The sequence below is a fragment of the Botryllus schlosseri genome, chromosome 4 (genome assembly GCF_051294905.1).
Source record: "Botryllus schlosseri isolate E-star chromosome 4, Bs_hap1, whole genome shotgun sequence".
Classification (NCBI taxonomy): domain Eukaryota; kingdom Metazoa; phylum Chordata; class Ascidiacea; order Stolidobranchia; family Styelidae; genus Botryllus; species Botryllus schlosseri.
This window is the reverse complement of record NC_137239.1, coordinates 28,320,573-28,347,453: the sequence shown is the minus strand read 5'-3', so window position 1 is coordinate 28,347,453 and position 26,881 is coordinate 28,320,573. Positions and strand designations below refer to the sequence as shown.

At 39.7% G+C, this 26,881-nt stretch overlaps 1 protein-coding gene across 1 annotated transcript in view; it reads left to right on the top strand.

Moving 5' to 3' along the window:
* Positions 1-15,128: 15,128 nt before the first annotated feature.
* The window catches only part of LOC145437711 (solute carrier organic anion transporter family member 2A1-like), a 50,382-nt gene continuing 38,629 nt past the window's right edge, over positions 15,129-26,881 (top strand). Inside the window, exon 1 of the mRNA XM_080314990.1 lies at positions 15,129-18,261. Coding sequence (XP_080171116.1) covers positions 17,750-18,261 — 512 coding nt within the window. The 5' untranslated portion in view covers positions 15,129-17,749. The remainder of the gene's footprint in view (positions 18,262-26,881) is intronic.

The window sequence follows — 26,881 nt, the reverse complement described above, 5'->3', positions numbered from 1 at the left end:
GATTTCAATGTAAATGGTGTCGCCGCCAATCATAAACTCACTGTGAACATCAATCATTAGAAAATCTCCACATATGGGAGACTGGGCAAAATATCTCGGCGTCACCATTGATGCCAAAATGTCTTGAATTGAAAGCAGCTTATTGAATGCCGAAGCCCATTCAGAGTCAAACATTATTAAAACTCGCTGGATGTGTGGGAGGGAATCATGACCGGCCTGCAATCTTTGGTTTGTAGGTACGAACCATCTACTTCTCACGGGGAGAGGGTAGAGTTGGGGTGACGATAAGCGCCTGCGGCCCGGGCTCGATTCCGCGTCGGAGGTTATTCTGAGCTCCTCTTCCCCGGACTTGAGTCACTACAACCCTTGACGACACCAGTAGTATATAGGACATTGTGATTATATAGACGACGAATCTACACAATCTGTGCCGCAGAAGCAATGACAATGAGCACGTGGTTGGATTATGACCCTCAAAAAGCTATTTTGGTAGTTTCTTTATCTTTATGACTATTTTTATGCTAGATTTGTATTTGAGCAGTTTAAAAATGAACACGCATATGCCTACTCAATATTTTACATTTTCATGCAAATTCTGAATGGGAAATCTAGTTATTTCCCGATATGGACTTGGATTTCTACATCATACGAAATGAATTCTGTTCATAGAGCTTTGACTTGAATTTCAAATCTGTAAAACAACGAATATCTGCTAGGCCCACATATCTCAGTTCATTTTTGATCACGAATCTCCCGATGTCTATTCTAGCTGCCAGCCTGTGTGGCGCTGAACCCAGCCAGATAATACTTGCAATCTTACATTCGTGACTTACAAAGATCCATAGGGATTACCGGTTTTCAATATCGACGAGATGGCTTGCTTATCACGCAGCCTATGCCCTCCGTATTCTAGCCTATGTTTGCATAAAGTTTGGGAATATCGCAATTCGCAACTAATAGAGTAAATAGACCGACGCAAGAATGTCTCAAGTTCAAGAGACCAAGGCATAGCATATCTATTTTATAGACAGTTACGTAATTTACGTTATGTTTTGAGGTAACGATACTGTGCGTTCAAGAACAGCATTTTGTAATTGATTTCAGTTGGTATTTGGAAGCCATTTCTTGAGATATTAGCAACAAGATTTGACGCCAGTTACTCAGTAATAAAAGACATTTGAAATTTATATACACATTAAACACCCCAGCAATATGTGGGTGCTGTAGATTTACTAATGCAGAAATACAGACACAGTTTTCATGTTTTTGATTGATTTCGTGAATACCTACATAGCCTACTCTAGGCCTAGCATATTTTCTTCAGAACCTAATAGGAGGACAAATTTTGCCGAAAACTAAAACGAAACCAATATCGTAAAGGTTTGAATTTCATGAAGTTTTATATTTCTTTGGCACAGGCAAAAAATGTACAATTACAGATAAAGTAGTAAGGTCGGTAAAATTCGGTATCCACGAGTAGATTGTGCGTGGTTGGCCTTTTAAGTCGTCGCTGTCGTTATAGGAGTTAGAATATTGTGAATTTAATATAAAATAATAATTTTTCAAATTTTACTGGAAGCAACATAAAATTGTTAGGTTGTTTGCAAATACGATGCATATCAAATTTGACTCAATTTCACTCGGTAGAAGCGAAGGTATTGATGTTCAAATTCTTGGATTTGAAATAATAGTATTTACAGTGGATGGTTTTAAAATAAATAATTGAAGAATTTGTCACCGTAAGTACTATTTTTTTTAAATCGTGTTTTTAGATAACTTAACAATTTCGTGGGGTTGAAAGTGAAATTAAAAAGAATCATCAAAACGTTGTACGATGCCGGTACGTACACGCAAAACATATCCGTTAGATATTGTCGCGTGACTTATTGCAGGTTGTGACAGAAATACTGAATTTCAAATCTTGTACGATCGATAAATAATAATCAATTCAAGTGTTACAACACAGCAGTAAACCTAATCCCACTTCTGACATCTGATGCGTTTGTCCATATGAAAATAATTGAAAGTGGAATGAAATCGATTTGGATCGATCATGCACGGAAAGGTTGGGAAATCGAGATAAACTTGATTCCCGTCAGTTGTGATGTGCGTGCGGGTGCGGGTTACGGGATTGCAGCAAAAACGCGAATATGGTGACTGGCAGGTCTTTATAGCATGCAATTATTTGTACAAGGTAGAATATTCAATGTGTGTGTTTCCTTGTTTGATTTGTTGTACTTTCGTATTATATACATCCAATGCTGTCGTTATCATGTGGGGTTCTCCGAGACGAATGAGGTTCTCATCACTGCTTAGAAATCATTGGAGATTTACCATCAAGATATCTATCTATGAACAAAAGTGAATTTAAAAGATGAAATCTGAGATTATGGAAGTAAACTTAAGAATTGTTTCCCCGCTGTGCAACACTACGCGGAGTTGACTGTCGACAGTTTACCCATAATTGATTGTGATGTAATAGGTAGTGTATTCGAAAATCAGGCATGTGTGAAATGTGAACTAGCTCGTAACTTCAGTTCTTTTAGTTCACAGCAAGCAGCATTGCAACTCCTATAACTTTTGGCAATACATCTGGTAATTTTCTCTACAAGTAAAGTACAACCATTCTTGGACATTTAGCTGGAAAATTATTGAGACTAATCTAATGACTGATAGAACCGTTCGTTTGTCCAAAACAACGGGTACAAACGAACCAAGCCCTTTTACAGTCATTTACCATTATTACGCTTATGACGATGAACTCTGACTTGATGTGAGGTGAACATTATTTTTATTGTATTTCTTTCAAGTATGGATTTGAATTTAATTTATACGTTTTTGCGATGTTCAGTAATTCTAATTGAAATCTAATTTCGAAAAATGAGTAGCAATAATTCTAATTCTAATTCTAATTTTCGAGTTCTCCAACCATACCCCAGAGCGCTTGGATGTTAAACTGACAATGCACTGATAAAAAGATTTGGAGTTTTAGACATCGAAGATATGAGAAAGGTAGGCCCATAAATCGCCAAGTTTATGTATCAGTTTTACTACTATCACTGCCCCGTAAAATTCAACGATCCAGATATTGTTGGTTTGGCTGCGCCGAATTGCCACGCAAGGTATGTCCCCGGAAAGTAGGGCCATTACGCCACCACCAGGATTGACTGTATCGACTGTAGGAGTAGGCCTAATGAGATTTCACCCTAAAATTGGTGAAATTTGCTCATGCTACACGACCTGCCACGCTGAGGCGCTGTTGAGCAATTAAGATGCTTCGGACAATTCTTAAAATGATAAATCACGTTTTACAAACCGCGTGAGATGAGCTAAAGTTCGGCTGCTAAACCAAGGTTGGCGTCGACTTATAACAAAAATTGAGGGCGGCATCGAACTTCTGGGTAGCACAGGAGAAGCTGCATGATGAGGTAGAAGTTTCTTCACCAGCAATGATACCGTGATATTGACGCTTGACCGATAACAATCAACTTTAATTTATGCAACGCCATCAAAATGTATAGCGCTGAACAGAACAGTAATACGACGCAGCCTAATGATAGGCTTTTTTTAGGCTTCAGATTCTCCAACATACCATTCATGGCATGGTACTCGAAATTCTCGGTTGCCACGAACTATTTTTTTATTTTAAGGGTCTGCCACGAGATAAACATGGTTGGGAACCACTGGATTACCGTATAAAATTACAATGCCGAATCCTTAATTTAATTTACCAAGTGCATAACTTTATGACAGTGACAGCGACCCCCATCTTGCTGCACATCTAGATCTTCGGACTGGTAGGTTTTCAGATAAATGAATCAAAAATTGATTCAAAAATTCTGAATGAGACACCCCCAACGATTAATGACCAAAACAATTTATGAACGATCCCTAATCATTTTGTGCATTATGTTATGATGGCTATGTTCTTCTTTGCCTCCACGGGTTCTCAAACCTTTCAACCGCGTATCCTTTCGATTTATCCGCACGGATGCAGCACCCTTTAAAAATAACGTGCAGCGTAATGTGTACGCAATCGAAAATACTCAACACAACAAAGTGTATTTACGATTTCAAACATCACTTCACACATTTAATCCGATGGATGAGCTTGCTGAGATTTCTTCAAGAGTAAATCTATTCTTGGAAGTGTTTAGGAAAGGCTCATGCGTAAATTATGTTCAATCGAAAATCTGACACTAAATTCGTTCTTTAGCATGCACAATTGCACATATACTTGAAAACACCTTGCTCCCAACTATAAGCGAAGCAATGTAGAACATAGCGGTTCAAGCTTTAAACGCTGTATTTAGTATAAGCTTTAACTTCTTTCTTGCTTGTCCCATAAACGTTCAAATCGCTGTTGCAGAAAAAATTGCTGGCGTACCCCTCAGGGTGCAAGTACCACAGTTTGAAAACCACTTGTCTAGTCCTTCATCATTTCATGACACAGGTCAAATCGTGTTTAGTGGCAAAGACAGCTGACAGTAAATATATTCTCCAATATGCACTGCATACTATGCAGCATGTTTCCACCAACAACATACGCGCATTGCAATGAAAATGGTTGCGATAGTTAGCGGTCGATATTGCTCGTGTTTCCGAAAACTCTCCCCAGTAATGTAACATCTCCTACTATTTTAGGGGATGCGGTAGGCTTTAAGTTGAAAATACGCAAATGAGCGCTTACCATATTTTGTTCAAGTTGAGCGATAACCTTCGTCCTTTTACCAATAACTGAGTAGCAGCAATCTTATCATCGCTCCTATGATAGCGATGTAAATTATTATACCCACGAATGACGAATGGCCTCTTATCTTGTAAAATATATGAATTCAAATACACTCTCACTTCAATTCCAGTACATATCATTGATTTTGATCAACGTGTACTGATTTACTGTAATTCGCAGCACATATTTTCGGCAAAAGAAAAAACACAGAGAATCTTTGCGATCGTGCTGATAATATAAAGAACAAAATTTTCCAGAATGCTCAACTATAAATTTCTGCTCCGCTTGCTGAAGTGATTTCAGACTACTTCTATTTTCAATTGTTCCATTTCTTGATGCTTTAAAATGAAATTTGCTCTATAAATCAGCGGTGTCAAACATGCGACCCGCGAGCATCATCCGGCCCGCCAGACGATTTCATCCAGGCCGCGAAGCAATTCTCAGTAAACTAAATTTTACTTGTATTATCCAGCACATTTCCATCAACGTTTTAGAGTTTAAATATGAAATATGGTCTCGTAAATATTCAGTCAAGATATAGCACAGGTTTAAACATGTTCAATTGTTCATATGCCCCACTACAGCCGTACGACGGTACAATTCTGCGCTTACATTCGGTTCGGAATGTTTTGGAAACGTATGGACCGGCCTCTGGTGAAACCCGAATGACAATTTCACATTCATGACCAACTTAGAACGTACGATTTTACAGTTAAATCTCTTTTCTTCATGACAACGCATACACAGGGCCAACGCCGCATGATGACTAGAACTAGGGTTACGTTTAAATTAAATTACATGTTTTAAACAAAGGCCTTTTAAAAAATGTTTTTTAAAGTTGTATAATTATGCCAAAATTGTGTGAATACTTTCCAAAAAACATGTTGTATGAGCCTACGGACGATTACCACCCGATATAGCTGACGTATCCGATATGGAATGGTTGGAACCCTCAAAATAGTCGGTTCAAAGTTAACATAGTTAACGTAGATATTTCGTGAAAGGAGCTATTTACCTTCTATTTTCAATTGCCAATGCCAATCCACTATGACGTCACAAATGCATATTTGTGACGTCACGAATTTAAAAAGAAAAGACGAAACGTGTTTTAAACAAGGGCTTTGTTTTAAACAGTTTGTTTTAAATTGATTTTGTGTTAAATGCAACCCTAACTGGAACCAAGGGGGTAGAGAAAGATGCTAATTTATATCGTCGTTTCAGCCAATGTTTTAGTGTCTTATATCTGCATTCAATCCGCCATTCATCGTAGTTTTGCCAATTCCGTTATGTTCGAATAAAGGTGTTGCCCTATGATGCGCAATATAATGTATGTTATTCTGTATAGGCGTGACAATAAGGGATTCCAATTCATTTGAAAAACAAAAATACGAATGTGGAGGTAACATTTTGACGCCATTTGACTAATCCGGCCCGCAGGCATTCAGATGGTTTGAATACGGCCCGCGGACACGGTTGAGTTTGACACCCTGCTTTAAATGCGTCAAACCGATACAGGATAAGTCACGCTGATCTGAAGCAAATATGCATTATAATATTTTTGTTTCGAGGGAAAATCATGTTTTAACGTCTTTTTTTCTTCTTCTTTTGACGCACTGCTGCACCAGTATTATATAGTAATGTAATAGATGTGTAATATAATAGATTTTTATTTTTGTGGTTGAGAACCACTACTATTGTGCGTTAAAAAGTGCAACAACTTTTCGGGAAAATGAATTCACACATTGTAATTGCGAAAGTCGCTTTCAGGTGCTTCAGTCACGGGGTTTCTAATGACTTGATTATGAGTATGTAATTATGAGAGAAAATGACTAACGCGCTACGAAATGTCTATAAAAGACTACAATAATCCACTTAGGGCCTTGTTGGTGCGCTCAGCAGCTTTTGGGCACCGCAAAATGGATTGGAGATTACGAGAATACTTCTGGTTTAACCGGTAATTATCCGCTTGACGTCCATCGTCCGTACATCAAACGCCGAAACGTACCCGAAATTCTTGAAAACTGTGATCAAAATTCAAGTGTTCGCAGTAAGTGACTTGTTTATATGGATATTCATCGCGAAATTCACAATGCAAAACAGTGGCATCAAGAAAAGATTCACGTGTTGATATGTAACGCTGAAAACGAAATCCGTGATCGCTGTGACAGCCAAAATAACTACACAAAGTAAAGGTGAGATTCTAGGTCATTTACAGCGTGTAATCGAATGGACTTCAACGAGTTGTTTATCCAAAAAAAACAATAGTTATCACTCAGGACGTGGAATACTACACGAAACGACTTGTGAGACGCTTGGGAATAGGACATCAGTCGGTAGCGAGGGGAATTACGGCACCAGATGCAATGGACAGTTCTCTTATAAGTTATAACTATATATTGTACAATATACAAAGATGAAATCGATTCAGCTTATACGAATTCAGATGATACCATTTTGTCGAATTCGTATTGGAATTGGACAACCGTTCTTCTTCGAATCTCATACAGTGTATCAATCATGAATAACAATAAACATATGTGACGATTTTCGATTGAATCCACCTTGTATGACCGTAAACGACGTGATCACATATTCATAAATCTGACTTTGGTTCACAGAGCTTCCCGTAGCCCATACAGTCAACGTTTACTTTCAGCGCCCCTTTTTTTCTCAGCGCCCCCAATCGCCCAATTTGTACCTCGCGCTGTCGCGCACACACTGAAGTGAAATAAAAGAAACATAAACTTCAACCGTTTAGTGACCTTATGCAGTCGATGTTAGAATCACCATGTTAAAGTTAAGTCTACGTAATGTATAAGTCCAATTAATGCAGCATACTAACATCAATCATAGTTATGTCAGGGCTTCTTTCACCAAACTATACACACAATTAGTAGGATACTCCTAATATTTATTTACGCAATGTTTCTGGCGCGCCAAATAATGGATCTGCAGTCGTCCGAGGTAATTATCACACCATGCTACATGACAGTAATCGGGGAACTGTTGTTTACACCATCATAAACGCAACTAACTTGTGTAAGACGGATGGTTTCGAGTGTCACTTTCGTTAATTACCAGTGTTTCACAAGAGCAAAGCGCTTGTAGCGGTGTACTCGGAAATAAGTTGAAAAATATTTTTTCGCGTCCGCTATCCGTTTATTTCTCCTGCGCGCTCGAACGTTATTTCATCTCTGCACGCATATGAGATTGATGCCTCCTGTAGTCAAACAATAAATAAACGTCGCTTCCAACAGACTTGAACAATTAGAAAACTTTCAGCTTTTCCGAATTAGATTAGAATTGGAATCAAAGCTAAACACTAAACAGTTTTGTTTAGTGCAAATTGCACTAGAATTATAATTATAGCTACACGTCTTTTTCAAATTGGACTAGAACTAGAATTGCAGCTACACAGTTTTCTTTTTCAAAATAGAATATAATTTAGGGTTACCATACGTCCTCCTTTTTCAGGTTTTTGAAAATGTCCTCCGATGACGCCCAAATGTTCCCTTTTTTGGAAATTCGTCCTCCTTTACAGTTTTTAGAGCTAAGATAGTGACGGTTCGAGTCTCGGCTCTGCCATGTTTCTATGTGTCGGAGGTTTATCAGGGCTCCTCATCGCCGATCCCGCTGTAAATGCAGCGCCTTCAAAAGCCCAGAGGAAGAGAGAGCCGAGCTCAAGAAAGCCGGCAGCAGATACTAGAAAAAGTACGCAAGATAGCGGAAAGTCCTCAAAGACTCGAACTTATGAAATTACGGTGCGGACGCAATTGACCCAAGTGTTGATAAGCGACAATTGTGTGAATGAAACAAACAAACCCTGCGAACAGCGATAGCGATAGCAAGATAGCGTAGTGGTATAATTAGGGTTGCATTTAAAACAAACGGTGTTTTAAAACACTTTGTTTATAACATGTTTTAAACAGTGTTTTGAACATGAGCCTTTAAAAAAAAATTTACAACTTGTAAAATTAAGCCATAATTGTGTAATACTTTCCAAAAAACATGTTGCATGAGCCTACGAACAATTACCACCCGATATAGCGGACGTATATCGATATGGGATGGTTGAAGCCCTCAAAATAGTCGGTTCAACATTAATAGTACAGATATTTCGTCAAAGGAGCTATATTTACCCTATATTTTCAATTGTCAATGTCAATCCATTATGATGTCAGAATTGAATATTCGTGACGTCATGGCTTTAGAAGAAAAACAACAAAAAACAATATAAAATATGTTTTAAATTAGGGACTTGTTTTAAACTTGTTTGTTTTAAATAGATTTTTGTTTTAAATGCAACCCTAGATATAATCCACAGCTGCAACACCAATGGATTGCGGGCTTGAGTCCGACCGAGGTCGACTCCAAAATTCCTACCTAAGAGTTGGAGGTTTAAAGGCTCCTCCTCGCCATCTCATCCGCGTAAACAGCGTGTTTCAAAAGCCTAGAAGTGGGCCGTGCTACGAGTCGGCATCTGCGGAATAAAAATGATGACCATTGCTGGCCTGGTGTAAATGACCATACTATAGTCGACAAACGTCGTGAATACAACGAACAACAACAACCCTGTGAACAGCATTGTCATCAACTTTTCCAAATTACCAGTGACTCACATCGCCTTAGTAGATTTGAAATGACATTTCACTGAGTTTGATGTGGTCAAGCGCTATGGCCTTCACATGCATTCACAACTGTATCCTCAATCTACTAAAACGATTTAAAGTAAAAAATATTTGATGACTTGAGTCGGATCACCCTGAATATTTGCGTGACTCGACTAACTAGAGTCAAAATTTGCATTGACTCAAAGTGACTCGCGACTCGAATGTATAGTGACCTGAGGCCAATACTCATAACGAGACAAGTTGAAATAAATGCATTGAAATAAAGATATCATCGGAGAGGTCATTAACAGACGAAGTCATGTTATGCATATGGCGGCAGGAGTTGTTTATCCTCATGATCTTGATTCAGTAGATAGAGCACAGGCATAATTAAATAAATTACATTCGTAATATTTTGCGGGTGGATCGAATATAGGCCTATCACACAATGCCGATCGCGTTAGTCATTTTATTCTGATAACCTGGAGACAATACGCAAAACAGTAATCGTCAATCTCCATAATTCGACCTCACAAAATCATTGATATCGCGTCCATGCAGTGACCACTCATCGTCGGCTGTGCTTGTGACAAAGTTGCAACGTATCACAATTTGCGCCGAAACGAGGCTTGGCTATGTCAGACGTGTCTGCTTCGTAATTGGTTGGTGCTCTTTTCGGTAAAAACACGCAGAAATGCTTGTTGCTGCATAGTCGTGAGTCGTATTAAGGCGCTTAAGGCACGGAGTTCGTTTAGTGGACGGTAACAGGCTAATTTCATTGCAATATAAGCAGCTGTTGATTATGACGGTATAATTTACATTTCATGCATTAATTATGAGTAGGGAGGCATTTGCATTGTGTAAATAATTTCGAAAAAACATGCAGTAATGAGCCTACGGACGAAATGCCCCCGATATAGTCGACGTATACGATATGGAATGGTTGGAACCCTCGAAATTGTCGCCGTATCAACAAACAGTTATAGCACGTTGATATAGATCAGTGGTTCCCAACCTTTTTCGACCCATCGCCCCTTTTTCAAGCTCAAAACCGATCATCGCCCCCCACATTTAGTGTACCGAAAAATGGGCATACAAACTCTAATCACCGGCGTCAACTTTTCGGCTCGATGTCGAATTTGACTATTTTGCAACTAAATTTTCGTGGGTTGACTAGAAAAAAAAAGGTCAGCCGTTTTGACGCGTAATCGCCCCCCCCCCTATCGCCCCCTTCGCTATTTTCGCCCCCTGTCGCCCCCTTTGACCATTTTCGCCCCCTATCACCCCCTTCGTCATTTTCGCCCCCTAGACCGCCAAATCGCCCCTGGGGGGCGATGTCGCCCACGTTGGGAACCACTGATATAGATAGATCATTGGTACGGAACGGATGTTTTAAGGATGATGACCGCCGGCCGTAATAATGTTGCATAAAAATATAGTCCTGGTTGAAGATATTTTTGGATTGTCAATCCACTATGACTTCATAATTAATGACGTCATGACCTAAAATAATAACAAAACAATAACAGACATGCTTTAAACAAGGGCCACGTTTTAAACAAGTGTGTTTTAAATTGATTTCTGTTTTAAATGGGACCCTATGAGAGGGACATTGAATGAATGAGCTACGACACGCTACCATTTCGCTATCACACAAGCGATTTTGTTGCATCTTGCGTGGTCGCTTTTATAGTAAATGGTCGAAGATTATGCGCCCACATTGTCTACACGGGTAATTACACCCAATATTAATATTGAAGGTTGGGGGTTGGATTCAGATTCAGATAAATCATTTGTCGAAATCGTCTTAAAGCCTGGGATGAACGGTCATCTGTCGTCAGCGGTGGTACCTCGTTAACAACGGCAGTATCAAATAAAGGACGCTCCGCTGCGCCCATATACGAAGAGGGCTTGTTGGAGGTAGCCTACAGACTAGAGCTTCAATATGCAATTGAGTAATTGATTCATATTGAGATAAACCCGATTATTTCCGGCTGACACTCGTCAGGGGTAATCGTCATCAACTAGTAGAGACTTGGAAAGAACATTGTACGTAAACTTATACGTATTACGTATCCGATGCTCACTGCTCAGTGACGTCATTCGAGGCAAGTAGGCTCAGTGCTATGTATCTGATCAATAGTTAATAGGGTTTCCATATTTTGGAATCCGGAAAGGGGGGCACTTTTTACCAATCATAAAAGTCAGACTACGCACTACAAAACTGATGATTCTAAAATTTGTACTGGAAATCTTGTTGTTTGCTTGTTTTATTGACACAATTGGCGCTTTTAACAACTTGGGTCATATGCGCCCGCACAATAAATTTCATAAGGTCTTTACGCTTGTCCTGTGTCCTTTCTCTGGTACTTTTCCTGCTATCTTTCTAGAGTTCGGCTCTCTCTTCCTCTGGACTTTTCAAGGCGTTGTATTTACAGCGGGATCGGCAATGAGGAGCCCAGGTAAACCTCCGGCACATAGAAACATGGCAGAGCCAATACTCGAGCCAGCAACCATTGGTGTCGTGACTGCACTGTTTAACCAACTGGGCCACTACTCGGAGTAGTTTTAGGAATCCGACACCCACCTTGGCCTAGGCGATGTAAAGAGGAGGCGTACACACTGAATGAAAAGTAAAAGATAGTATAGAAAAAAGCAAGCGACAAAAATGGGTTGGCAATCTTGGCATGTCATGGAAGGCGAGATCTATCGGTCAGGTCTAGCGGAAGGCGAGATCGATAGGCCAGTCAAACGGTTATAAATCACAACAGCGTGATTCCCTGAGAAGACTTGCACATAACAACTTTGTTTTATGCATATTTTCTAGACCTCTACGGAACCGTGACACATAAAAAACACAAGCCTGCTGTAAGTTCCCACACCTGGATTACACGCTATGAAAATATGTACCCTATAGTTGAAGCAATTAAGAAGTGCTTCGTTGTGGTTACGTTAATTTACGGTGTTAAGAAATACAATTTCTACTGTCAGATAATTCATGTTTTTATAATTACGCAATGCAACAAGTGTTCTGATTTGTCGTCATCATAGATTCCTGTAATTTCACTCCCAATCAATTGATCATTGATCGGGATTGATCAATGATCATGCACGCTACCCTTACTACTGCAAGTGTGCCGCACTCAGCTGAACTTGATAGCACGATAACATCTCCCGCAAGAGAGAGGCCTTTTCATTTTGTTGACGTAACGAACTGCGCAATGAAGCGTCGGAAGTGTGGAGTATTTAAAGGAGGTGAGAAAAAGTAAGGCTTCAAATTTCCGCCGGCAAGACGCGGTTCAGCATGTAGTAAATTCGATTGCCTCGGATTAGCGTACTGAAGTTTCGTTGAATAGCGAACGCGGTGTCGTGTTTTCGGTGTATCTATCAATCTGTGGTGTACCGCAGAACAAGTGAATGCTGGGTTACTCTCTGATTTCGGGACTTATTCGTGAGGCGAGGTCACACCGCGAAGTAACTATCAGTTGCATACTGCACCATTGTGACTTCTGAAAACCTTGCGGAATACTTGATGAAAGACCCGGGCATGCCTAATTATGCACTCGCAATTTCGGGCATTTGCATTTCGTTATCTCGACATTACTCTAAAACCAATCCAGCATATTTATTTATGTATACTGTACGTGAGCTCTGTAGCAAATGAGCCATCGGCGCATATTTTCATCGCGGATTTAACATGTCAACATGCTATCGGGAGCCAGCCGAGTTGCAGACACCAGCCTTGTTCAATCTACAATCATCTAGCTATTGTTTTTAGTAGTTCTAGTTCTAGTTGCGGATTTCGAAAAGTGAGTAGTTCTAGTTCTAAAAATATTTGCCAGAGAACTAGAAAACACATGTAGTCGCTTGGTGTGAATCATGATACCTTTGTTTTGTTGTGTGATGTTCTTGCAGATGCTAGCTCAGAGTCATCACTACTGACAGCTGCGTGGCCACTAGCCAGGGGGTGGGTTTTGGGGGTCGAAACCTCTTCCATTTCAAACTCGAAACCGCGTCCTTTTGAGATGCCGATTCAATCTCCAGTGTTTGCCGTTTCATTTTCAACAAAGTATTTCGTCTTATAGAGGCTGAATTGTGTTTTAGTTTGTCATTTGCGGATTGTTAAAGGTCATCCGTTCTAGTTCTAGTTCTAGTTGTTAGTTTTGAAAAGTGAGCATGAGCAGTTCTAATTCTAGTTATTGTTGCGTATTTTGGCAATCCAGTTGTTTGTACAAGTCTGGCAGACGCTTGAATAGTTGTTGAAATTCCATCCCAATTCCATATAGTCGAATGGCTCACGATGACTTGCGTTATTCGAGTGATAGGCAGGAGAAGGAATGAGAAGCTCGATAAAGAATAGCGCAGCACCAGTCTCCGCTGGTCATCGCAATTTTCGTTGTTCCGGCCGATCTCATTATGCACAATGGTATCGATTATTTCGGAGACGTATTAAGCTATGACGTTTAGGATTACGCTGGTATTGTTAAGCAGATGTTTCGTTTGTAGTCTCCGTCGATTGCATGCATATCGGTAACGGTGGCGTTAACTTAGCCTTTATAGTTGCATTAGGTGATTTGTCGCACAAGCGGGTAGACCAACATGACACGGTAAAGTCAGAAAACAAAATGAACCGAGCACACCACAAAATTCTTGATGACACTGTGAACCTCTTGATATGGAGGTATCACGGATGTGCTGTATATACAATTGAATAGTATATTAGTATCCAACATTTTCTGGGTTTATTTCAATATGAATATACTATTCAGTTGTATATTGAAGTTCTGCTCCTCTAAGAAGCTCTTGATGCAGATGCATCAACTGAACGACCGCTATATCTAAATCAGGGCCATACGCGCATGCGCGTATCTAATCCACCCGGGGAACCATTGATGTCGTTGTTTTAATTTATATGATCGAAATATAATGTCGGCTATTTTACATAGGACCCATTCGGTTGATGAATCCATTTTGCCGACCCTTAGAGAGTGGCAAATGTTTGTACGTACATCAAGCTTGGCTCGTTTCGCACTGTACTGTACACTGTACAGTTACCGTGTCGCATTTTCAGGAAAACCATAATCTGGATGAGAATTAGAATGAGAGCAACGCAACATTTCAAAACTTAGATTAGAATTAAATTACTGGCATTTCGCTCTGATTAGTCTAATTGGACAACTAGAATTATCGAATCACATTCTTCAGCATTTTGTTAGACACTGCTCTCGATCCGATGTTGATTATGGGTCCACACATAAACCTGGAGTCGACGTCTGTAAGACTGAGATCCGCGGTCCATCGGTGCTGCGGAAGTTAAATATAACTGTACAGTAGGTCTGTTGAAAATTAACGTTTTTTTCAAATTTTACTGGCTACTTGATAAAATTGTTAATTTGCCTAAAAAACGCTGAGCACCAAACTTGGCTCAATTCTAACGTATAGCGGCAAAACTACGGGAGTTACAAAATATTGAGTTTAAATATGAAATTTCACTTTCAACCCCATGACATTGTTAGGCTGTGTAAAAGTATAAAATACACGATTTGCAAAAAATTTGGCTTAATTCCAACTAGTAGAAGCGGGATTATTGCGATTTGGATTTGAAAAAATAGTATTTAATAAAATCTAATAAATTAAAGATATTTCATCTCCAGTAGCTTCGCTGTTACTTACAGATTGGAATCAAGCCAAATTTGTTGTACACTATTTTTTAGCCAACTTAATAATTTAAACTAATAACCACTGATATGCTAAGAAAAACGTTATATCTGTATTTTTGAATCAAAGTATTTTATTCATCCATATGAAATAAGGAATAAATACAATTCGCGACTTGAGCCACTTCGACAGTACAAAACATAAAGTCGGAGCAATACCCGCCATTTACGGTGGCAGGATTATGAGTTCAACGTAAACAAATAAATAGGGCGAAATCACAATATGAAAAATGTGATATTAATCTAGAGAGGAAGGACAGGAGAGGACGGGACCAGTTCGCCGAACAAAGAACATGAAACACTTGTACAGTACATTGTACACGTACAGGGCAATATATCGGACAACAATGAAGACTAAAATCCTCACATATACACACGGAGAGGTAAATCAGCGCGCAATCATATCTGCCGCTTTCGAAAGTTCATAAAGTCGATTGGTACTCGTGTAGACTGTATGTTCATATTCCAGATTTCGAGATGGGTATTCATTCAACGAATCGAGTGCGTTTCACCACCCCCCTCAATACCACTTCATCTAGGTATAGGTTTTGTGTTACATAATCCTAAAATGAAAGTGACCGGTGCTTCAGGCCGGTAATTCTGGAATCGGCACCGAAACTTACACGGAGCTAATGTAAAATGACCGATGGAGACTTGGAACGCTATAAAGTCAGTGTATTATTATTATTAGCATGGTAAAAAGTAGTAGTGGCGCTTATCTCCCGTAAGGGTCTTGTGCGCCACAGTCTCTAATTGCATTCTAAGTTACTTTGAAATGTAATTCATCCTCGGCTATATACGGATCAAAAATTTTAGGAGTCTACGAGATGATATCACGAATTCAGTCACAGGCGTTAATAGCTCGGGCTGAACCAAGAGGTTATAAGTCGTGAATGGGATGTTGTGATTACGGCAGGGCTCAATGAGAAAGAACCGTTGAAAATCATATCTTGCACGGTTCAGTAGAAAATGGTCGACAGTTTCGGCGTTATTACAATGAAGACAGAGCGGAGCATCTGAACAATCCTATTCTAAACGAATGAGCGTTAAGCCTACAGTGGTCGGGGCGCACACGGAACGTAATGACCTCAAATTGCCGATATGCATGCATTGACGGGAATTTAGTTGAAATGCAACGATGGACGCTTATGATGCATCCCTTTATCTTCAATAAAATCAGAATAGCTGTACAGAAATAGCCGATCGCATGCAACATATACGGTAGCTTATGTTCTTAAAGGTCCAACAACCAATAGATTTGGTAACACTGTAAAATCAATTTCCAAAATAGTTGATGCTTCGATAAGGCGTATATGGTAGCTTGCATTTTATTTATTTGGCTTCGTTCGATAAGATTCTCTATAGGCTGCATCCCTGTGCATTGAAATATGGTGTTGCACGTACAAAATTACAATGCTCTTTCCAATTATCTGCTATTCGGGTTTATTTCGATATGGAAAGACTTATTCAATCGTATACTGAAGTTCTGTACCTTCAAGAAGCTCTTCATAATTTCGGTCGATATTTCAAGCCGACGCAACAGCGCCATTTATGCACGGGATGTTAAAATCGTACGCAAATGAACGAAAATAAATTAGCGCTGCAGGACATTCATTGTTTGTTTTTTGTGTGTACGGAATGTCATATTGACTTCTCGAACTCAGTGCATATTCCGTAAACGTGGTAAACCAAAACATAACTTAACTCAGATTTATATCGCGGTTTCAAACCCTACGTGCCTACGTGCATACCTTCCTACGCCCATGAGTGCTTGATTTATGGCGTGGTGTAACTCTGAGTTGGGTGGTGATTTCGTGTACATTGTACAACGGGTGGTACACTGGTGTGAATACACACTTTTTTCGCTTCAAGAGTGTACGGCATGATTTGAAACAGCAATAATGCAACTGTTTCTCCTATTTTCAGTCAGCCCAAGCATTCCCATAACACAGTACTGAAATACAATTGGCAAGGCAACTCGTTTTTGTGCGTTTTACGACCGGCATAAGGAAACGTCCGTCACATTGCTCGATTAAGTCGCGACAAGATATAAAGGTCCGGCCATTATGAAGACGCGTTTAGAACGTGGAGTTGTCAAATCTAATCGTGCTGTTGATGTAAGCTCAGGCGTCGTCTGTCGAGCTAATTACCGACTGCTGGTGAGTTAATCCAGGACTTTTCGGCGCTTTGAATTTTCGGAACGTGCGGTTTTGCGTACGCGTCTACGACGACTTGGTCAACTAAACATTTTACAGCTTATTCAAATTAGATTAGAATCAGAATTATAGCTACACAGTTTTCTCCAAGTGTGATTATAATTAGAATTACTGAATTCGCAAAAACAAAGGAAATTGCGTTATGTTCCGAATTACAAAGTTCACTTCATATAAAATCAGAGTTAAACCAAGCTTGGTTAGTTTTGCACTATACAGTTCTCACGTAGCCTTTTCAGAACAACCAGAAATGAGATTAGAGTTAGAATGAAAGCATAGGAACATTTCACAGATTATAGATTAGAATTAGATGGCCAACATTTGGCTCTAATCAGTCGCTCTAATAATGAATGTCGCTTTCATGCAGGAAAATAACTATAATCTTGTTACTTTTTGTTCCCCTCTTATGCTTGTACTAAATCGGACATATCTTAACCCACCCTGCGGAACAGAAGACTCTATCAATAAATCTCATCAATGGATATCGTCCATGATCAGGAATATCCATTACGCGGAGACGCCTACGATGTTACGCCGTCAGAAAGTGGCAGCGACCCCGGCGAAAAGTCAGACGACTCTGGTTACAAGGGGTCAATCGGAAAGACAACACGCTCGTTGTCCCAAAGAATTATATTCTCGTGCGCAACAAAACCAGAATTCCCCCGGTCCCAAACCTGGCAGGAAATCCCAACGCGCGACATCGAATACAGACGCTCAGAGTTTAAACTAGACGATATCAATACTGACAAAAGGCGCAACACATTACAGAAAGATTCGGAAAATTTCGGAAGACTTTCCCGCGATAACATCATTTCCGGAGATTATCGAACAGATCCGGAAACGGACGAACACCGGAGAAAACTGTCGTTTACCGCCAGGAAAGCGTCACTACAAAATGTCCGACGGGGATTTAAATATGTCTTCAGCAGCGTGAAGGCGTTCGTCATTTGCTTATCTCTACTGCAATTGTTTCAAGTCATGGGCAGCGGGTGAGTTATCATCATTACTTTAATATCATCATAGAGGAGGTACAGATCTTCAATGTGCAACTGAATAATATGTTCGTATTGAAATAAAAACGAATATCTTCGGCTAAAAATCATCAGGGCTTCAATGGTAACTCATCAACTAGAATAGAGATTAACATTGTATATCAACAAATATGACGTTACCGGTATGACAATTCGAATAATCGGGACGAACAGCTGTCCAATGTCAACGTACTATTTTAGATTACACACGAACTCCTTATGTTGGCGCAAACTAGGTTGACGGATTTCGATAAAAGTCAAAAATATCCTAGTGTATTTCAATATGAATATATTATAATATATATAATATAAAATCGCTTGATCTTTCATTTCAAAAGAACATTGTACATCAATAATCGTGTTACCAAATATCGATTTTTGCTATACAATGTTCTTTCCAATTCTCTACTAGTTGCTGACGATTACACCTCACGGAAAATATTCATGTTATTTCAATATGTGAGTATATTATTCACCTGTGTATTAAAGTTCTGTGCCACCGAGAAGCTCTCAAAATTAGGAATTTAATATACAATACACCGAGTTTCACAAAGCAACGGGCAATGTGTATATTCGGGGAAACGTGTGGTTGCCTCGTACAGTTGAACACGACGCCGTACGGGTGGCAATTTAAACAGAAATGGGATAGGTCAATTTGTAGGGATCACAGATAACTCTGGAGTGAGATGATGATGGATTAGGCTATATGTTATGGCCAGGTGTTCCCTTTGTTCTTTTTCCTGAATTGTGAATGAGTATACAGCCTGAATTCACCGGATGGCGTATGCAAACGTGATATTGTCTTCCTGGTAACGAATATCTATTGAACCCAACCATACCGATATGCTACATATGTCGGACATTTACTTGACAAGTAGCCTATACATACGCACGATTACGACATCGAACCATTTCACGCATCCTATGGAATGGTAAACTATCCCTGTCGTCTTTGTAGACATGCGATTTCATTGATATATCGTGGAATAGACGATAGCTATGTAGTGAGTTTGACTCTCACGATCTTACAAAACGATGTAATATAAATATCGTATCGGACACAAAGGCTTTCGCATTATTGACTCGCAGAATACTTGTACCGCCATCAATTATGGAGCAGTGGGCATCAATAATACAGTTGTCCAGGTTCATGCAACATTTTAGCATAGCATTCATCGACAACCGTATTGCGACATGTGCATCCACATGACATTATTTTATTAGCGATACTACACACAGGCGTAACAGAGATGGCTAAAGGCGCCTCCGCCCTCTTCCCATTTTCGGCTTCTCCACTGTCAGAGTTGGACAATTGGAATATTTTCAGCTTTTACAAAATACATTAGAATTAGAATTACTGAATCCCCGAAAGGCATACTTCGTTCTCATAATCACGAGAACGGCAAATGTTTGTACTTTGTGCACTGTGCAGCAATCTTGGCTCGTTTCGCACTGTACTGTTCTCCTGTAGCATTTCAAGGAAAACCAGAAGTTAGATTAGAATTTAAATTAGAGCACATAAACATTTCACCAATTATATTTGAACTAAATTAACGATATTTCGCTCCAATTAATATAGTTATTTGTCCCAGTCTGCTCAACGCTCCAAATTCTCTGCTTGTTCATGGTAACGTGACTGCGTAAAACTGGATCCCTGACGTTGTGCCGTTGTAAAATGAGTAGCGACATACAAATAATTATCGGCGCAGTTTTGTATGAAAGACTAATTATTATTAGTTCGACAAATGACGCCTGGCACTATAATATTTGGTAGGCGACTGTATTTGATCAAGTACAAGATTGAATAGCCATTGTCGTCTTACAAATTTTCATCGCGTTTGAGGAACTGAAATCTTAAAAATATCATCTGCAGAGATCTGCTCAAGACGTATACTATAAGGTCAAATAGTGACTTATATGAAGTGTGATAATTGGCATTGGTGTAAATAGATGGTGTGTATTTTAAACTCGCAGTCTGTTACCTGGCAAATACTCAGATGGCGTACTTCACAATTTTACCCATCATTACCTGCCATTCGTTTCCCGACATTGGATCTAATTGTCACAGAAAAATACACCGGGGAAGTAATCAATCAATCAGAATGGCGCCCTGCGCTGTGTAAACTTTCTTGGAGAATGTCTACTTGTATAATGTATAGCTCCCCTCGTGCAGGTTGTTATCAAAACGTGCTTGTTAGCGAACACGTATTTTGATCACAAAGGGGTATTGCCTGTAGCTTTCGCCGCCGGTTTTAAGAATTGCTGGTAAACGAAGGTTTACGGAGTGCTGTATACACAGGAACGAGATGTTCTGGAGCATCGAAAACGCGTGCCTTGCTATACTCATTACATCGAAGACGCTTATCGCGGCCGATATTCTCTTATATTGATAAGCTTTGTTTCAACTGGAGGAGCCTTGGAACATAAATTATCGGCGAGATTATATCGTCATCTAACACTAGCAAAAGACAACTTTACATGCGCCATATAGCGTGATACGTAGAAACGGGGTCTACATATTACGCATAGGCGCCGATTGAATTAATGCGTTCATCCACAGACTCGAACACCTAGAAAATATTCGGCTTTTCAAAATTAAATTAGGATTAAAATTACAGCTACAGTTTTTTTCCCAAATTAGGCTAGAATTAAAATTATAGCTGCACGGTTTTTCCAGGTTGTATTAGAATTATACCCACGCAGTTATTTCCAAATTAGGTTAGAATTATAATTCTTGAATTCGCGGAAACTTGGAGATTGAATAAAGTACACTTGATATCAAATCAAAGTCAAGTCTCCAAAGCACATGAATGGAAAATGTCTGTACATCGATCTTGACTGGTTTCGCAGTACCGATCTCCTGTAGCATTTTCGGGAAGACCAGAAATTGAATTATAATTAAGATTAGTGTATGGAAACATCTCACGAACTAGATTAGAATTAGATTGCCGGCATTTCGCTGTAATTACTCTAATTAAACAACTACTACAATTATCTAGTCATCCAAGTCTGTTATGAAATGAATAATTTCGTTCTATTGCAACGATATAATAGTCGATGATACCAATGGATATCAATGCAGGATTTATTTATTTTGCACGAAGCCACTCTCGTGTATAGGCTACAACTTTATCATCTATAATTAAAAACCCATTTCCAATCCATCACCATCACATAGTAAAGTAGTGCACAACAGATCATTATTTTCAATGCATCTGCGTGCGTCGAACCGGCGTAGTAAATATTTCATGCGATTTATAAATTTGTCTAGACTATCTTACTGTTAAAATTGCGTAAAGCTAGACGTATGCGTAGATACGACGCTCTTGGCGTTAGGGATCTTGCGTGCAAAGCGAAAATAAACGGGGAATCGCTGTCGTCAATATTCAATGAGGGCGAAGAGCGAATTTTCGCATTTGCAATCGGACCCGAGTCGAAGAAACTTGGAGATCTTTCCAATTCCGAAGAACACTTGCATTTAGACCAAAAAGTAATTGTTATTCATGAGGGACGTGACGCACCCGAACATGATTGCTCGATAATGCACGGAATTCTATTTGTATGCATCTTGCACAATGCAAACTTGGACAACTAGACAATTTTTGCTGTCCAATTAAAATAGTTAAAGCGAAATTCCGGTAATCTAATTTGTGAAGTGTGGCTATGCTCTAATTTTAATTCTAATCTTCTGGTGTTCCTGAAAATGCTACAGAACTCTGATTGAACTCTGATTTGATAAGATTTCCCTCATTTTTTTATTCCGTAGCTGCCGACCTGTAGCACGGCCCACTTCTAAGCTTTTATAAGTAGCCGATAACGCGGATGAGATGGCGAAGAGGAGCTTAGATAAACCTCCAACACTTGGTAGGAATTCTGGAGTCGACCTCGGTCGGACGCGAACGCGCAACCCATTGGTGTGGCAGCTGTGGATTGTACCACTGCGCTATCTCGCCACGGGTTTCAGTGCTCGAAATTGAATGGAGACAGATGAGGCGTATAGTCAAATTATATTAGTACGAGTGAAATGGAAAAGCAATCATATATTGAAATGCACAATTGACTAATATATTCGTATTGAAATAAACTCGAATATTTTCGTCTGATTCTCGTCAGGAATATCGTCAGCAACTAGTACAGAATTGGAAAGAACATCGTATATCGGCAATGGTATCGCCAAATTAGAATCCGGTCATACGCATCAAAGATGCCGAGCGCCAACCTCGGATACAATTTGATTCCGGCTCGAAATGTAAATATAATTAACGCGGGGTTCGTAACGTACTTGAAATATTGAGAAGTACCATTCCAGCTGCCGTAGAAAAGTTCGCAGTCTCGGTTCGCCTCAGATCCGGTTCCGCCTCATTGCATTTAGTGGATCAGCCTGGTATAGCGACAAATAATAGCGTGGATTGTGAATGGCACCGCATGGTTCATTAGCGCGCTTGACCCGCGTGCTATTGATGGTGATGGTGATATGACGCCTTAGAAATGCGATTAATCAACTGCGTACGATTTGATTATTATAGCGACAGCATTGGTGCCGTAGTGTAGCCGTGTTGACATTTGTTAATGATCCCAGCTAACTTACGTTCCAACACTCAATTGTGAACAGCGTAACGCTGACCACAACAAGCTCTTTTTATGGCAAATCACACGATTCGCTCGTGTTTCAATTTGTTAAAGGGTAACTTTTGCGTCAAGGCGACTCATTATTATTATTATTGCTTTAAAGTGGCCCTTAGTCCGATATTGACGCTTATCACACGAAAGGTTTTGTGCGCCGCTTCGATACAATTTATTGAAGGGGCTATTCCTATGAATTGTATTGCTCAGGGTACATAGAGACACCCTATTGTATGTAAGTTCAATATACAGAACGCATGATATATTATACATAGCCCCTATAATAACAGTGTCACCCTACAAGGTCTGGTAACCTTGAGGGCTGAATATTATTAACGGGGATGATACAAATTCAACAACAGATACATTAGAGTCGACGAGAATATGTTTCGTTGACCCAGGTAGCATGTGAAGTCTGTAGCACGTAAATGCTTGGGACATCATAGGCATTTTGACATTATTTATCGCCCTGTCGCTTTCGAAGCCTTTTTGTCGAAGGCATCTGCGATATTTTGATATTGTGCGGTCCCTTATTCAAAGGAGCTTCTTAGAGGCGCAGAACTCCAATATAGGCTACAATCGAATAGTATTCATATTGTAATGAACCCGAAAATATGCGGGCTTATTAAAATAGAATGCGAAAACAATGAACTGCTTGTGCTGATAGCCACAACTTCATCAATATTGCATATAGGCCTTTTCTAAGTCTGTGCGAAGCACGGAGCGATACAGGGCACATAATTCTATAGTTTAACGTTGTCCACCTTCCACACTTGTCATGTTGCATCGAAATCGGTACGGATGGCGATGTTTTTAGCAGAATATTCGAAAATCAGTATCATTTTTGATGAATCACGGTTTATCTTAGTTCTCTATCGAATTGAATTTTGAACTTGTTCGGATAAAGACATCGCTAATTAATGAATAAAAAATATGACACTGATTGTAACTAGAAATTAGTCATTTTCATTGAAAGAGCCTCGTAGAAACGATGGTGATCTGATCAAAGATGTGCGATGTACTATGTACATTGTACAACCAGATAATTCTAGTTGTTTAATTATTCTAATTAGAGCGAAATACCGGTAATCTAATTCTAATCTAATTTGTGAAATGATTCTACGCCTTCATTTTAACTGAAATATAATTTCTGGATTTTCCGAAAATGCTACAGGAGAACTGTGTCGTGCGAAAGGAGTTGAGCTTGCTGCACCGACTGTCGCCGATTTGATACCTGATTTGATATGAGCTGGACCTGTAATTCTAATTCTAATCTAATTCGGACAAAACTGTATAGCTGTAATTCTAATTTTAATCGAATTTGAAAAAGATGGAAATTTCCCAGTTCAGTGATCACGAACAGGACTAAAATCAGTGATCAGTGATCACGAACAGGACTAAACAAACAAGCATACAAGCAAAGCCTAATCAAATATGCTTCCCAAGTGATGGTCGATATGTCGAAGTATCTTTTGCAGATTTTACTAAATCAGAGCGAAGCTTGTGGCTGTACCGTAACCGTATTATAATTTCCGTTTTGTTGATATTGGCGGATAAGTCATGCATTGCGCCATCATTCTCAGAACACCGCGCCACACGTTCGGCATCGGTAAACGAGTCAGAAATGCATAAACCCAGATCGTGCTGTAAATTGCAGGCCTAATTTCCTTGATACCTTTCGTGGAAGGCGATATTTGATCATTACAAGGGCCGAAGCTCTATAGCTTTGTTGTGTGTAATCGTGTCAATAGTTGTAGACTTGTCAATGAGAGAAATGATCCTACGCTACGCACTGTACATATTTGATCACATGTTAGTTTTGGAACCTGTACGGTTGTGACTCTGCGTAAATTTAAACGGAATGATTTTCTGAAGCATCTATCTGTCGGAACCATTCGCTCATCCATGCGATTCCCCGCGACCTTCTCGGGTCTTTGGTTGTATGTTTAATCAACGGATAATCCACGCTCATCAGATAGCTTGTACGATTCAGGCACTTGTACAATTTGCGCGACACTGGGGTTGGATTACAATCGCACTGACCGATTTCACGGAGAAAGGGCCGGTCCGTACCAGAGCTGGAAAACTAGAAAATTTCGGTTTGTCCAAATTAGATTAGAATTAGAATTACAGCTTTTCTTCAAATTAAACTACAATTGGAATTATTGCTGCACAGTTTTGTTGTTTCAAACAGTACAGTTTTTGCCAAATAGGACGAGAATTCAAATCATGGCTTAAACGACATTTAATCACATTTGAAAACGTAATGCGGTTAAAATCGTCGCGAATCCGTGCGCATTCCGTCGCTTAATCCATCGTTATGCCAGCTCGGAAACACAGCACCATAAACAAATAAAACGTTAGCGCATTTCTGTTCGCCGCTTGGCGTGATTGAGAAACCATAACCACGCACGGCTGAGCCCAATGCCCAGGGCCGTAACTGCCGCATCCCACCCCCCTAATTGGGGGAGCTCGGAGGGGACCCACAATTATTTCGTGAATGAACATATTTTAAGAGTGTTTTTTGGAATTTCTTTAATTGTATGACGCTAAAATTCGAATGTGGATAACAAATTGCTGAAACTATATGCTATCTGTACAAAATTGATATTGTGGGCTTTGCAATTGCTTGGCATATGTAACACTTGGATTCAACTATGTAGAATTATAGATGTCATTCACGTATAAGTCTTTGTAAACGCCTGGCATTTCCGACCTGATTCCTATGTATCTTTACACGTATTTTGACTACAAGTATTTTAATCAAGAATCATGTTTTGAAAATATTCCCTTGATGTCTTTCCACGCCACATCAATAATTTATCGGCTTCATACTCTGGGTGATTATAACGCGCGCTGAACGAACGACTGTTGTTTCAAGTACGAATAAACCTGTTCCGGACGGAGCGCATTGATTTCTACACATTCCGTCGACTCCACCGGACAGTGGTCATTATTTTAGCCATTGTACAATCACAGAAACTTCTGTTGCAAAGTCCTGGCGGCCCCTTGACCAAGTCAATGTAAATAGGGATGCCAAATCATAATAATGCGTATGCGGTGCTTATTAGTTGTGGAAATTCCCAACTGTACTGTGCATATAGTACAGATAGTACTGATAGTGAAGTTTCAGCTTCTACAAATTAGAGTAGGGCTAGAATCCCAGAATTCGCGAAAACTTGGAAATTGAATAAGTTCGGTTCGGTTCGTATCAAATCAGAACATTTTCATCAACAAGAGAATGGCATATGTCTGTACAGCAAGCTTGGCTCGTTTCGCACGTTTCAGTTCTCCTCCAGCATTTTTCAGGAAAACAAGAAATTAGATTAGAATTAAAATTAGAGCAAAGAAACATTTCACAAATTAGATTAGAATTAGATTACCGGCATTTCGGCCTAATTTGTGTGATTAGATAACTATAATATCTCGTTGTCGTGTACTCTGAATCATCATATCTGGTTCTGCGACTGGTTATATGTGGTGGATTGCTTCCAATTCTTCCATTTGACAAAACTTGCGAAACGGAAAAAATATTGATTGTCACTGGTGGTGCTCATTCTTGTGGTAATACTTAATCGCCGTAGTAAATGATAAAGTGGCATGTGATATTTTTTGTGGATGCAAGTTACCACATACTGGTTACTTCTACTCTCCCGTCACTGTTTGAGGTATTCATTGTGTTTGTCGACTATTATGGGCATTTACACGAGGCCAATTTTCCATTTTTATTCCGCCCGACTTGTAGCACGGCCCACATATAGGCTTTTTATAAGACGCCGCTTACAAGGATGACATGGCGAGGAGCAGTCAAGATAAACCTCCAACACTTAGGTAGGAATTCTGGAGTCGACCTCGGTCGGACTCGCACCCGCAACCCTATGGTGATGCAGCTGTGGATTATACCACTACGCTGTCTCGTCACCGCCCATCACTAATTCACTTCAATACGTCAGCT